At 35.2% G+C, this 15,734-nt stretch overlaps 2 protein-coding genes and 1 long non-coding RNA gene across 4 annotated transcripts; 1 reads left to right on the top strand and 2 right to left on the bottom strand.

Annotated features, from left to right (window-relative positions):
• Nucleotides 1-2,808: 2,808 nt before the first annotated feature.
• Nucleotides 2,809-4,723, bottom strand: eef1akmt2 (EEF1A lysine methyltransferase 2). Its single transcript, XM_067455281.1, has 6 exons — nucleotides 4,566-4,723; nucleotides 4,231-4,296; nucleotides 3,602-3,716; nucleotides 3,383-3,490; nucleotides 3,065-3,281; nucleotides 2,809-2,991 (listed from the first exon to the last, which is right to left on the bottom strand). Exons 1-6 carry the CDS (start codon nucleotides 4,667-4,669, stop codon nucleotides 2,894-2,896), a joined length of 708 nt encoding a protein of 235 aa, XP_067311382.1. The 5' UTR covers nucleotides 4,670-4,723; the 3' UTR covers nucleotides 2,809-2,893.
• An 822-nt stretch (nucleotides 4,724-5,545) lies between these two features.
• On the top strand, nucleotides 5,546-13,982 carry abraxas2 (abraxas 2, BRISC complex subunit). Of its 2 annotated transcripts, none has more exons than XM_067455280.1 (9): nucleotides 5,546-5,678; nucleotides 7,529-7,619; nucleotides 8,402-8,438; nucleotides 9,048-9,114; nucleotides 9,274-9,464; nucleotides 9,651-9,770; nucleotides 10,526-10,610; nucleotides 11,304-11,421; nucleotides 11,494-13,982. In XM_067455280.1, exons 1-9 carry the CDS (start codon nucleotides 5,607-5,609, stop codon nucleotides 11,943-11,945), a joined length of 1,233 nt encoding a protein of 410 aa, XP_067311381.1. In that variant the 5' UTR covers nucleotides 5,546-5,606; the 3' UTR covers nucleotides 11,946-13,982. The 2 variants fall into 2 exon arrangements, with proteins under 2 accessions (XP_067311381.1, XP_067311380.1); XM_067455279.1 differs by having other exon boundaries at nucleotides 9,648-9,770.
• Nucleotides 9,336-15,261, bottom strand: LOC137091122 (uncharacterized). Its single transcript, XR_010908017.1, has 3 exons — nucleotides 15,051-15,261; nucleotides 14,523-14,552; nucleotides 9,336-9,475 (listed from the first exon to the last, which is right to left on the bottom strand). It is a non-coding gene; the product is annotated as an uncharacterized lncRNA (long non-coding RNA).
• Nucleotides 15,262-15,734: the final 473 nt, after the last annotated feature.

Below are 15,734 nucleotides of genomic sequence, written 5' to 3'. Positions count from 1 at the left end.
TTCTTTTCCACCCGGCTGTGAGGTGAAAACCATTTCCCAAGATTCTAAATTCAAACCTGGCATCATCACACTACGCTTTTGTTTTGAATAGGTGCCCTGTAGCGGATGGAAAAATGACATCGTGCAGCTTTAATTTCCCATGGCAATCATTATTGGCTGCGAAGATAAGACCAATTAGCCAACTAGCCTTCTCTAAACATGTCTAAACATCTCTTTTAATACAGCAAATTCCACAAAAGTCATCACATTTTGTAGATGTTCGGGTTTACTACGATGGCTATTTGTTTTGTTTTTTCACATGCGTTTATCCAGTACCTTTTGTCCATGGAAACAAATTACTCGTTACTAATTACAAATTTAGGCATTAAAGTTCATTAGCATTACATTTGGTGGTATAACACTGGTCATTTGTCAACAGTGTAGTTTCTCTTGTTGCGCTACAAAAAACCCAGAAGAGTCCATCTGGGGCCTGTACCATGATGGTAGTTTAACAAACTCAGGGTTAAAGGATTAGTTTCGAGTTGACAAAACCAAACCATTGTATTAAGGCTTTGTTGGTCCCATGATGCTGATCATCAGCTTTCTTTGTCAACTCAGGCTTTGATCCTGACTTCAGGAGTTTAGCTGTGACATCAGCAGTGAACAGCCAATCACACGCTGTGGAACTGAGATTCACTTCTCGCGAGACAATCAGTGAGATTAATTTCTCTCTTCTGCAGAATATTGCATGATTGAAAAATATTAAGAATAAAAAATAAAAAAAATACACAGCAAGAAGAAAAGCTGTTTATGAAAGAGGACAACTTTAAGAAAAAATTGTATACGTCAATGCAAGTAAAAGTTATGAAGTTAGTTTAGTTGATATAGAGAAAATAAAACATTTAAGCTCAGTGAGCATCTTTTTTTTATAGGCTATTTTTATTTATTGATTTTAAAACTTTGTCCATATGACTTTATGCAGGTGATGTTATTTATATGACTTATGTATTAATTTTAACAAAGTGCCTATTAATGATTGATTAACTAAAATGATAAATGTGTAATTGATTTAAGGTATAATAATTACATAAATTATAAGTAAATCATTCAAAATTAATATTATTATAAATAAGCATTGTTAAAAGCAAGACGCTTTAGTCTTTAAAACCATTTGCTATGTAATGACCTTTAATTTGGAGCAGAAACAGGGGGAGTGGCTTTACTGCATCAGAGGTGTGTCACTTTTCTCACAGCTGATTGGCCCAATTTCAGTTTGAGATCTCTAATCCAGAACATAACCTGCCCTGGAGCAGGTTAGCCGTGGAGCATAAGTTACTATGGCGATGAACACAGCTAAAAGCCAAACCACTTTAATGGTACCTAAAACCCAGGATTGGCACAAACTAAGCTTAAACAAATCAGGCTAGCCAGCTAAACCAGCTTCATGGTACAGGCCCCTGCTCTCAGCAAGCTAACCAGCTCAAGGTCACTGTGTGTTTCAGTGGACATGGTGCAGTTCATCTGTGGATTTCACAGCTGATTTCCACATTTATATACACAGGCTAGCCATCGATCTCGCACACTATTAATTCACTCTCCAGCATCTCTGCTTCAATGAAAGGTGTATGGATACTCGGTCTGCTCAGATTCTTACTGACAAGAAATGCTGATGCATGAAAAAAGTGAAGTTTTCACACCCTCAATCCATTTAATGTAAACTTCTGTTTTCGTCTCCAGGAGGTGCCAAGAGAGATTCAAATTCAGGTCTTTGTTTTTCATTTCATTCTCCGGCTAGGAGACGGGGGTAATAACCAGAGAGGTATGGGGGATTTCTCTCACTTTAAAGTACCACAGCATCATGGCCCAAAGCCAGTCTTTTATTGCTCTTTCACTGTTGCCGTGGTAGCGGTCGTGTCCTGGATGCTCAATCATTTTCTTATCAGGTGCAGCTGTCAGACTTTTTCTTAAAAATGACCCATCAGAGAAAGAGAAATATCCCCAAGAAACAGAGGTAACAGAGACCGTATTGATGCTATTCCTGAGGTGTCAATACAGTGTGACCCAGTATTAAGCGAGAGGCATTTGTTCAGCCCTTTCAGTGGAAAACACTGAGACATACATTCACACCAGCATAAGAACTTTAGCAAGAGTGCCTGAAAGCTTCGGGGTGAAGCTCTGGTGCGTGAAAACTGCTCAATTCCTGGATGTTTAGTAAATGGATAAACAAATGATGTATCACAAATAAAGGGGCTTTTTGACAATATGGGTTTAGTTAAATTGATTTTATAATTCGCTATTAAATTGGCTTTTGCAGTGCTGCCTGAAAACTTGGCATTAAAAACAAACAATTAAATGGCAATGTAAACACTATTTAACAAATTCCACTCCACTTCATTACAAATGGCACTCTCATTAGATTCAATTCCGTCAGTAGTTTCAGAATACATTAAGAAATCAAATGTATTGCTCAAATCTTCAGACAAAACCCGGCATACAATATCTGACTGTGTACACAGCAACTAACTATGTTTCTGCCATTTATTAGACATCAATTTTATCAGACCGGTGAAATGGACATAACGTTAAAATTAAATTTAGCTCAATACTGCCCTCATGTGTTTCTCTCTGTACACTACACCCCTTTATACAGCTCTGGAAAAAATTAAGAGACCACTTTTTAACCAGGTTTTTTAGTATTCTATTCTTAGGCGACAAGAACAGAAAAAGTTACGGAGAACATGGATTTTTCAATGTAAAGTGGTTTCTTAATTTATCCCAGAGTAAATCAAAATTGTATTATTTTGTATAATCTTTATAGTAAAGAAAACAAGCATTTTCCAAAAAGAGTTTATTATAAAATGACATTAATTATATTACAATGCACAAAAAACTTAAATAAATGAAACGTTGAAGATTAGTCAATCCGTTTAAATACCAAAGCTGTCACACTGTTACCCGTCACTCCACCAAACTGGAAACGGGGGGTGGGCAGCTCATGTGCCAACTCAAAACCTGCAAGAAACAACTCTCTTAAAATCATTACAGTATTTGAAACAACGTTAGTTAAAGAAATGTGCTGTATTACCAGATTTGAAGATCTGCAGCAGCTGATCTTTGGTCCAGTTGCAGGAGGTGATGATGAAGTAGCCGCCTGGTTGCATGACACTTCTTAAAGAGGTCACATAGCACTTTTTTGCCTCCTCTCTGTCTTCTGGGCTCAAACTAATGGCATCAAATGTGCCTTTATCTATACATACATCAAAGCCCTTTAATTCTTTGCTGGGGTTCAAGAAATCCTCCACCTGAAGTCACATGTAAAACACAAAAAGAAATCCTTTTCCGTTCTGTGTTCTTTAGTTGATCAATTAATTTATGTAAGATTAAAACAAATCGTTTCCATTACCTGAACTTTAGCATTTTTTAAACCTTCCTCTTCCAGAATATTTATGGTGAGCTCTACAGCAGCCTTGGAATAGTCAATCCCAGTAAGATTTGAAAAGCCATGCTTGGCCTTAAAGGGATAATTCATGTGATTATAATTTATAGTAATTCCAAAATGTATTGGGTAATTAAAGATACAGTACAACACTAAGTGAAGTTATATGTTGAACTTTTGACTTGCCAGTTCCACAAGAAACATCCCGTTTCCAGTCCCAATGTCAAGTATGGCAGCATTTTCAGATAAATGTTGTGCTGTCATCCATCTGAGCACTCTGTCCATGCTTTCCTCACCAAACCTAAAGGTTGACCAGGGGCATATAGAAATGAGACTTCATATCATAGTCGTAATTTGCAGAACACAACTAATACACCAGAAGACAACGTTCTTCTATTCTTCTGAGTTCCTGTTACATGTCCTCAAACTGGCAACCCGTGTGAGGAGTAGGGTGCAGGGCAAACAATATTTTGAATCCCGACTGCAGTACCTATTTCATTGTCATTCTTACATACTGCACTTTTATACAAGCTTGATGTATTTCTTTCTTCTGCTGAATACAAAAGAATATATTTAGAAGAATGGGTAACCAAACAGTTGATGGGCCCTATTGACTTCCATGGTACAATCTTGTTTTTCTTCTTCTTCTTCAAAATATCGTTTGTGTTGAGAAGAAAGAAATTCATACAGGTTGGGAACAACTTGAGGGTTAGTAAATGACAGATTTTCCATTTTTGGTTGAACCATCAAATATAAAATCAATATGGACGAGCACTCATAAACAAGTATGCAACACAACAAAACAGCAAATTTACCATATTTCTCCCACATCTCCAATATCCTTGTAAGTCTGCAGCTCTCTCTTATAAGCTTCATCCCAGCTTCAAGAAAAACAGTAGAAAAGCCAGATAAAAAACAAATTATATAATCACCAACAAAAAGTCATATTTTATACAAAGTAATCACTTAAAACAACCATGTTTAGCTTTTATTTAAAATACACAGGTGGTGTAACATCGCACTTGAAGCAGTTGCTGGATCGAATATACAACATTCATGTATGGTCTCATAGAAACAAAAACATAAATGTATCCTATGTGCTGGTCTCCACCATAATACCAGGGCGAACTAATCAAGTAAATTCTCTTACTACTCCTTTGTTCCGAGTTTTGAAGGAGCAAAGTCTTCTGATTCTGTACACTGCACCAGACAGTCTTCTGCACCATGTGTGCTGTTCTCTGACGATTCCATCATGCATGACGTCCCGTCTCAGCAACATCCGGTGACGTGATACAGAACGTGACAATCGACGTGACACTTCAAAATAAAGGTTGAAAGTTGAACTTGCTTCTTCAAAATTGAATGCAATACATTATATATATATATATATATATATATATATATATATATATATATATATATATATATATATATATATATATATATATATATATATATATATATATATATATGTATGTTTGCATTCAATGTTGAAGATACTGAATAATAATCAAAGTGATATTGTGATAAGTGATATCAAAGTGAAATATTAATGTAAAATAACATTAAAATAAATAAAAACAGCACACAGTTGACAAAAGGTGCACTTCAAAAACAGTTAATGCATTTGAAATTAAGTAATATATATATATATATATATTGAATATATATATATATATATATATATATATATATATATATATATATATATATATATATATATATATATATAAATATATATATATATATATATATATATATATATATATATATATATATATATATATATATATATATATATATATATATATTAGAACGTTAAGATATATTTATTTTATTTATATCATTTTCAAAAATCTTTCAGTCAAACATGAAAAGCCTGTAAACTTTTCAGGCTCAGCATTATGATCGGTTATCTTTTTTTTATTTTTTAATGCAATGTTTAAAAACAGAGTGAATAATTTTAGACAATATTTTAAATAATAGACGTTATTTATGGCTCAATTAAAAATATAAAATATATAGAGAATCCTAATTAACCTACTGAAAAATATTATCTAAGAAATGGAAGAGAAAGAAAATAATTGAAAAAATATGTATGCTATTTTACCTCAACAGAAGGTTTGTTTATTCATGAGCTGGCTGATGTGCGTGCGCAAAGGATTGTGGGCTCGGCGCGTATGTTTCCATCATGGCGGCGTCAATTTCGGGATACACTTTTAGTTCTGTGTGTTATCACAGTGCTAACAGCAATTCTGACCATGTAAGTACACTGTCACCTAACTTTGAGGCTAAATGTTTAACGGTATGATCGCATGGCGAAACAGCAAACAGTGTATTCCATCAAATCAGAATTAATTCATTTCCCGGTGTCATCTTCCTGGTGTGGCTTCAGGATGGCTGTGTATCAAAACCTGGTGAGCTGTCTATCTAGACAGCGTGTGTAAGCATCAATGGTGCTCAAAACATTCAGGATTCCGAGTCTTTGCCGTTTTTGTAGTGTTTCATGTCTACGGCATTTTCGATATCCTAAGTCGAATAGAGCTGACTCAGAACACGCCTTTGATGTGGTCTAGGTAGGCAGCTTACTAGGTTTTGAGACGCAGTTAGGGTGACAGCTAGCAACCCTACACGCCGATGGATTTTACAAGCTTGTCAGAAAGTGACATTGCCGTTTATTCAGTTTATCATCGTTCGCTTTCATAAATGTATACTGCCGGATGACGTTCAGTGAATTCCATCTCGCCGATGTAGTGATAGGCGTCAATGCACATTAACGTTAGCTGACTGGCTAACTTGTTTGTCAGCAACAACTGTCAAATGCAAACTTACATGTCTAACAGACGTATTGAATGAAGTATTAAAATAAATAATACATCACATGATAGCTTGCTTAACATGATAACAGTCATTGTTATAGCCTTTTTGCTCTGTCAGTCTCTCTAATAGTATTTGAGGCATTAGGAAGTAGCTGATCTGCTATTGACCCTGCAGGCTTCGCATAGTTGTTTTCAGCTAGTTAGTCAGGTGTTATGCTTAACCTGTTTTCAACCAAATATACCAACAATTTTTTACTGTTTGTCCTTATTTAATATCTAAATGCCAACTACTTTAGTTTTAAATTGAACAATTAGTTTCAGGTGGGATGTAGTCACCATCTATCATATTTATATATGGGCTTTTGATACTAAACCACCTTCATGAACTCATTTTATTTTAATTGGAAAACATAATCAGCAGTTTCAGTGTGATCTAGTTGCTCAAACTGAACACGTAAACAGCCGGTGAAGTTGAGCTGAATGCCTGGAGAACAGTGTTTCTGTTGTTCTCTCGTTGCATCAGTAACATTTCTGTATTTCAAGCATCTTTGTACAAACTTGCATTCTTTTTTTAACATATTTACTGCATGAATTCATAATGTGCAAAAGTGCAAAATTCTAATGTTTTGTTTGTTTTTTAAACATGTAAAATATTTGTATCCCTTATTAAATGCCATTTTTCCCGTTACTGTAAGGAAATAAAATATAAAAAATAATTATTATTAGTTTTTCAATAACTATCTAACATGATCTTTGTGTCTGCTTAACTCTGTATATTACTAGCATATAACTCCCATTACTTTGACTCATCTCTGACTAATCACAGAGTAACTCTTAATTGTAACATTGAAACAAGCATTTCTGTAAAGCTGCTTTGAAACAATATGTATTGTGAAATGTGCTATACTAATAAACTTGAATTGAATTAAAATAAAATATGACCCATATAAAGCTGATAAATAATGGATTTTTTCTTTCAGATGAGATGCTTCAGATGTGCACTGTTCATCATGATGGTTTTGAATTGAATTAAATCACTTTAAAAAGGAAAATGTAGTTGAGTGCTAAATGCAGCGCAAGTGTCATATAGGCTACATAAAATTATAATTAGAACACATTCTAGAATATAATGCTTGTGTGCTTGGGACATGGCTTTTAATAGTGAGACTTTTGGTTTTGTAATCATGAATTGTAAACTGTCAATGTTGATTTCATGGTGACATTAACTACACTATCTTTGCCATTTGAAATGCCGTTTTAATGGTACAGCAAAATTGTTTACTGACTCTTTTAGGAGGGCTTCCTGTTGGGAGAAGTGAGACAAGAGGAAACTTTAAGCATCAGCGACTCGCACATCGGTAGCTCAGAATTCCTCAATGTAATAGGTAAAACCATGTTTGATTATTTATATCTGTCCTAAAGCTACAAATAAAAATGTATTGCTTTTTAAAGACCATTTTAAGTTTGGGAAACTTGATCATCAAAACAAACATTTCATCACTGACATCCTTGGTGGAAACCTCTCCAGTCTCAGAGCACAGACATAACATGTTTCATAGTGAGGACGTGATGACCTTCTTGTGAGAGCAGCTATGTGTTATCAGTTCATGATATGGCTGCTGTAATCTGTTCATTCTCAACCATCCAAAGTACTGTAGCAGACTGCCCTAGTTGTCAATAACCTGATAAACTATGCAGCTGTTAGACTGGATTTGCGTTTTTAAGTTTGTGTCAGCCAGTATTTCTGAGTAAAGGTCTGAGAGATAAAGACTCATATATCAATGAAGACCTTTTTTTAACTCAGAAATGCTGGGAATAGCTCCTTTCCAACATTAAGAGATCATGTTTCTGAGTTTGGTGCTACTCCCAGATCCCTTCATCTCTGATCACTTTACAAGGAATTTCAAAAAGGACCTCCAACATTAAAAGTGGGCCCGGATAATATCTTATATATGCTGTAAGAAGTCATTATTAAGGTTGTTTTGTGCTCTAGACAACTCTGTTAATGACAGCACACTGCCTGCATGCTTTCCTTTGTCCATTCCAATGTTACTGTTGTCTGTATGCATATATGAATATTTAAATTTAGACCTTTTGAAATTTCACAGGGTGATTATTTTACTCCAATAGTGATATAACTGATCACTTGCATTTACTTTTTTTTCAGAGGTCCATAATCATGAACCTTGTGCACAACTGTTTAGGTAAGAATGTTCTAGTAGATGTGTTGTTAAATATTTATTATGCTATGAAAATATACACTACCATTAAAAAGTTTGTGGTTGGTACATATTTTATGCTCACCCAGGCCACATTTATTTGTATGGTAAAAACAATAATATTGTGAAATATAAAAAAAAAAAAAAAATATATATATATATATATATATATATATATATATATATATATATATATATATATATATATATATTCATGTGAAGGCAAAGCTGAATTTCAGCATCATCACTCCAGTCTACAGTGTCACATGATCCTCAGATCCTTATACCAAAATGCTCATTTTCTTCTCAATAAAAATGCCTTATTAATATATAATATAATGTTGAAAACATTTTAAATATTTTATGAAAAACACAATACATTTTTTTCAGGATTGTTTGATGAATATAAAGTTCAAAAGAACATTTATTTTAAATAAAAGTCTTTACTGTCACTTTTTGCAGCAAAAAGTTTTAATTTGTTCAACAACAAAAAAAATCTAAAATCTTACAGCCCCAAACTTTTGAATGTTATAGGATAATATAAATATTTCTTTATTTTTTTAATCAAACTTACAGTTGTCTTGCATGTTGCAGCTTTTATGACTATGCAGGTAACGTCAATGAAGAAAATCTCAACACAATCCTCAAGGATAGAAGAAAAGTAAGCAGTTACCATGAAATATGCATAAAAATGTGAGACAGAAAAGTATGCTATTAACTTGACAGTACCTTAAATTGACAGGCTCTTTGTCCTGTGCTGTGCCTCTTTGTGTGTTTAATTCAGCTGACCCACTTCACAATGTTTCTTCTGTCTGTGCAGAATGTTATCGGCTGGTACCGGTTTCGAAGAAACACCCAACAGCAGATGTCGTTCAGGGAGCAGGTGATACATAAGCAGTTGACCAATATACTTGGCATCCCAGATCTGGTCTTCCTCCTCTTCAGCTTCATCTCCACAGCCAATAGTTCCACACATGCTTTGGAGTATGTGCTCTTCAGGCCCAACAAAAAGTATGTACAAGCTGTTGAATACAAAGTTATGGAGATATGGAATTGACAATATCATGATTCATTTGAACTGTTTAAAGACTTTTTTCTTTTATTGTTATTTCATAATACCAATAAAATATTGTTTGCAAATGACGCACGCTATGTACCTGATTGTTTCTGTTGTAATTTTGCTATTTAATCCAGCAGGTATAATCAGAGGATATCTCTAAGCATCCCAAACCTGGGCAACACCAGTCAACAGGAATATAAAGTCTCATCTGTGCCGAACACCTCCAAGAACTACGCCAGTGTCATTAAAGAACATGGGTGAGGCAACCTAACTGCAATGTTCAATATTTGTTTTAGCTGTGTCAGGGAATGCAGAAATAGTAAATTATTGTGTTACTTTGTTTTATTCACTACTGTTTAAAACTTAGGGTTTGGTAAGATTTTTAATGTTTTCAAAAGTTCACAGAGGTTGTGTTTCTTTGATAAAAATACAAAGACAGTAATATGGTGAAATATTATTACAATTTAAAATAACTTCTATTTGAATACATTTCAAATGTAATTTATTCCTGTGATGGTAAATCTGAATTTTCCACATCATTACTACACTGTCACATGATACTCCAGAAATCATTCGTATATGCTGATTTGGTGCTCAAGTAAAAATTATTACTATTGTCAATGATGAAGACCGTTGTGCTTCATAATATTTTTGTTGAAAATGTGATGCATCACACAAACCTTTGAATTTTATTTTAATTTGCTGACATTAAACATGTTACACAACATTTATTAATTAAATATTAAAGAAATTACCAATCCTATTAATCAACTGTATTAGACTCAGAATTGCTAAATATTCTCAGATCAGTCACCCTTGCCAGTATATTGGTCTATCAGTATAGAAAAAGATTAGATTTGTTTATATATCTGTCTTTATAGCCATTTATTTGCACAGCTCACATCATGATTTTTAATGCAAACTGCACAGCATAAAAACCGTAACACTTTTCGCTGCAGTAAATACTTGAAAATGTGATCGCTAATTCTTTAATTTTTTTTATTATTTATAGGACTGACTTCTTTGATAAGGATGGGGTGATGAAAGATATTCGAGCTATTTTTCAGGTGTACAGTGCCCTTCAAGAAAGAGTGCAGGTGAGTTGCATCATTATACTGCTTCTTAAAGGGATAGTTCACCCAAAAAATAAAATTTGATGTTTATCTGCTTACCCACTGTGCATCCAACATGTAGGTGTCTTTGTTTCTTCAGTAGAACACAAATGAAGATTTTTAACTCCAACCGTAGGTCATATAATCATGTGAATGGGTAATGTTATATGAAAGCAACAAAAAAAAAACCATGCTTAGACAACATGCTCAAAGAGCCCTTTGGCTCATGACGACACATTGATATCTTAGGACACAAAACGATCAGTTTGTTTTAGAAATCAAGCCGTATTTATATAATTTTTTACCTCAAATGCAACGCTATATCCAACAGCCTGGAACGCACTTCACTTCCGGTAAGGTCAATAACACACTCTGGATAGACACGCGTCACTTCCGGTAAGGTCGATATCCACGCTCTGGCTCGTATATCTAAAGCATGGATATTGACCTAACCGGAAGTGACGCGCGTCTATCCAGAAACAAAGACACCTACATGTTGGATGCACTGGGGGTAAGCAGATACACCCACATTTGTCAAGTTGTCTGGTGTTGTTAATGTCAAGTCCTGATAAAACATTTATATGTTTTAAATAAATACAGTCAGAAATACTTTGTATAATATTTAGCATAATGCTGAGGATGTGCTATCTACAGTATACATTTTCTGTCATCCCGCAGGCAGTGTGCTGTGAAGTGGATCAAAGTGAACGAGTGAGGGAGAAAATCCAAGAAGAAGTGAACAAACTCAAAGAGGAAATTGCTCTCAGGAAACGTAACAGCGCTGAGGAAGAGAGAAGTATGTGCTGATGACAAATTTGCACAAAAAAAGAAACCATTTCTTTTAATAACCTATGCATTTTCTTAACAGGACTCCAAGAGGCAGCCGCTGTCCCGCTTCCCGATAACTCTGCCCTTTCCGACTCATCACTGACTCGAGTCGTGCTCTCAGGTCCCTCTGTTGAGCCCAGTTTAGAGAGACCCGTGAACTCGTCGTCTCCACCAATCTACAGCACCACACTGCCTCCAGATTCACCAAGCGCTATACTGCTACCGCGGCCCCAAGCTGTGGGCTCCCCCGGCCATCCGTCTCACAGTTTGGGCCTGGGCAACGGAGACGGCTCGAGCTCAGATTCCCTGAACCGCCAGGCCACCGGCCAGGAGGACCAGGAGGATGAGGATGACGACGACGAGGACAGTAGCGAGTACGAAAATTTAGTTAGCGAGCAATTGCAGCCACCTTCTTTATCGGAAGCTGTTACATTAGGACGACCTGCTACCCTGTGGCCCGACGGAGACGCCCACAGTCCTCCGGGCTCATAGTAATTGAACAAATCACTTGGGATGTTGACAAACAAACTGAACTATGTGTGATTGTAAAGTCGGTGGTGTTCAGAACACAAACAAGCACTTGCCTTTTGTGAGTTATGACAATGCTGTCCTGTTTTACACATTTAACAGCTCTGTGTGGGACATCATCGGGTTGTAACAGACTCCGAAGTGGCGATGGAATGATGTTCCCATCTATGTGGACCGACGGACCTATTTTTCTCCTTTTCATGCTCTTTGTTTGGGTGGAGAGGTGCATCCTGCTTATCTCGGCGTCTGGAGACATTCGGTTCTTGCACCATTTACCTCTTGCACTGTTCTGCCTTTATTTGATCTGCGTTTGAATAGATTAGCAAAGGGAAAGACGTCTTTTTTTGCGGCCTTCAAACACATGTCTGTGTGAGCTTAAACCATGACTTGTTCATTGTCTCAAAAAAAAAAAAGAAAAAAAAAATTTGCAGTTACAATAAGTGCTTAGGACTGCAGCTGCCTGACACTTGAACAGTTCTTGTTCTAGAAAATTTATTTTATTTTTGGTTTTATTAGTTATATTTGATTTGAGTAATATAATGGCCTATTCCTAAAAAAAAAAAAAAAAAAAAAAAAAAAAAAGATTTTTGGTCAATGATTATAATTTACTTTGATAAGGGGTGCTTGTATTTTTATGATGTATTGTAGATCACTACTAATTTCATTGGCTCAAATCGAACACGTTTTGGTCCTGATGAATGAACCGATAGCTATTATTTTTGCTGGATTCAAACTTTTACCATTGAGCTTTAACTGAATTTACAGGTCGTATGGTTTGACGGAGCTTATCAGAAACTGGAAGGGTCAAGAGTTCAAATGCAGCATCATCGATCTCAGGATTCTTTTACAGTACCTGGACTGTTGCTTTCTATCATCATCTTGTTCACACGCCTTTGTTCAACAGTTGAGAAGATACGATCGCTTTACTTAAAGCAATGTAGCGGTGGATCAGTTTAGCGCTCTATGACAATGTGAAATAAAGATTTCAGCCATATGCAGCAGAACTTTAAGGGAAGAAGCACAGTTTTGTCATCTGTTAGTGGATATTTTGCTATATCTGATCAAACCTAAATGGATTTTGTCCCTTGAAAGTCTGTGTACGAGTCTCAGAAAAACATGTCTGAGTCACTTTACCATGATCCATTAAATAATAAGAATTTACCATTTAATAATAATATACAAATTGTATATTGAGTAAAATATTGAAATATAAATATTTTACTCATATATATAATCATTCTCATAATCTTCTAATAAAAAAATAATACTCATGAAAATGTATTCCCAATCCCCCCCACCCCATAAAGTAATTCGATATCAAATTTGGGGATAAAACTTTTTTAAAAAAAGTTACAAAAAGTGTTACTTAATGGTACAAAAACACTTTTTATTGTTTTATATACATACATATATGTGAAATATGACAAAGGCATGTTCTTGTGAGATTCACCCATGTAGTGCATATTGCCAACAATTTGGGCAAATCCGACTGATGAGCTTTTCACCCAAAGAATCCAAAAATGTTATTCCTTTGTTTCATCTCAGAATCTGACACTGACGTTTATTTTGGCAGAGGCCGGGAATGTCTCAGTTTTCATTCAGTATATTTCTCCAGTTCTGTGCAGGACAAAAAATAACAAATGTTTGTTCCCTGGCATGAGTGTGAATGAGAGTACTCTTGACAGAAATGTTTTAGTCAGCTGTATCATGTTGCATTGACCGTCTGCTTTAAATGTTTCTCCCTTTGGCATCCATCTTCATGTGTAAGGCCAAAAAAAACACCACCAACCATGGTTTTCGGCACAAATCTGAAAGCGTTAAAGTGAACAATGACTGATGTGGAGAAATGCCACATTTAAATTTGACATGGGCTTGTTTGGACAGCTGGCAGTCTCTCAGAGCTTTAAAATGTGATTTCTATTATACTAACGTGTTCCTTGGATAGTTTTGAATGAGCATAAATGTCACTTAAGATAAGGAAAATATATATATATACATATACACAGTCTGCTTTTTTTTTCAACAAATATTTACTATTTATAATTCACATAAGTTCGCACTGACCTCTTCTGAACATCTCAAGGCAACTAATTTAGTGTCAATCCTGCTGCCAAATTGCCTTTTGCCCAGATGCTTTCAAATCTAAAAATATGAAATAAATCAAAATGTGGCTGTGTTCCATTTTAATGGGGAAATAGCAATGATGTGATTGTCATTTTTATTATAATCAGCTGCACATCAGACATGATTGTTTCCTCACGATCGAGCAGCTGTAAATGACTAACATTGTTCCCATCAGAATTGATCCGGAGTCTCCCATGTTTTACAAATGCAGTCTGTGCTTGGCAGGCTGCTGCACTACTGCAGCGAGCATTAACCATTCCCATCTACTTCTGTCATAAATCTGCCCGCATGTTTACAGATAGCCTATGATGCAAATAACCAATTTTACAGTTAGCAGTATTTCAGCAAACACGTACTGTAACTTTAGCATCCTTGGTGGGCTGGTGGCTAATTTGCCCATTGCCATCGTTTACTCACCCTCATGTCGTTCCAAGTCTTTTCTTTCTTCTGTAGAAGTAAAGGAGATATTTTGAAGATTGTTCGTGCAACTGTTTTCTCACAAGCGCCATAGACAAAAAACAAAAACACTATAAACGCATAATAAAGTTTGTCTATTGTTATGCACTATACTGTAAATCTTCTAAAGCCATAGTAAAGCTAAATGTCATCACACCATTCACTTTTGTGGTATATAAACAATAATAAATTAATGAGATTTTTCTATTTGTAAAAAATGATATTACTACAACTACTTGTAGTAATATACAAGTAGATTTTTTTTAACTTATTTTCCTTAGACAAATATTTGTTAAATAATATTGTCTTGCAGTCTGTAAAAACTAGCACTCGACAAATTTTAACCTGTGATTTGCTAGCCTCATATTTTACTCCACCTCCAGCCAAGAATAACTTTGACTACTCTTTTCATAAGGCAAAGTGATTTGAGCGCTGAAATGCATGAGAACAATCCCCCTTTCACTGTATGTGGTCGTTTTAAAAACTCACCTTTGATGGTAAAAGCTTTCAACCACACTAGGACTCCTGCGAAAGTAAGTCTGGCGGAACACTGACTTCGTTTCAAAGAAATGTCAAATATTTGATCATATACGCCCATTTTTGTGTTTGAGGCTAGTTGTGTTAGCATCTTTGTTACAAAACAAACACGTAGGGATTGTGCCTACAGCCTGATAATGTAAACAAATCAAATCAAGTGCAGTCGCTGATTTAGTAGCGTAGTTCATAACCTCACCTGAAGGTGCCGTTCCTCATTCACAGGTCTCCAGCGGAGCTTTCTGACAAACGTCTCTAAAGCAAACCAACGTTGCAAGCAGGGTTGCCAATTCCGTGATTTTTGCGCGAAATTCGGCTACTTTTAAACTCTCCATTTTGCATACAATAAATTTGACTTCAGTGCTTGTATTTCAATCATATACCCAATTTATATTCTTAATTATATGATAAAACTGTAGATGACTGATGAGGAGCTTGTGATCATAAAAGTGACAGACCAAGAATTAGAACAGAATCATTAAAAAAATAAATAAATAAAGGAGTGCATTTTGTTCATCAATCTTAGGCACAATATGTAAGATATTAAGATTAAAATACCCAAAAATTACTAGAACAATGTTATATATTTTGTTGACTTGTATATATTATCCCAAATTTTTATCCCAAACAAATCCAAAT

The sequence above is a fragment of the Pseudorasbora parva genome, chromosome 10 (genome assembly GCF_024679245.1).
Source record: "Pseudorasbora parva isolate DD20220531a chromosome 10, ASM2467924v1, whole genome shotgun sequence".
Classification (NCBI taxonomy): domain Eukaryota; kingdom Metazoa; phylum Chordata; class Actinopteri; order Cypriniformes; family Gobionidae; genus Pseudorasbora; species Pseudorasbora parva.
Note: the sequence above shows the minus strand (reverse complement) of the source record. Positions and strands in the feature narration are given on the sequence as shown.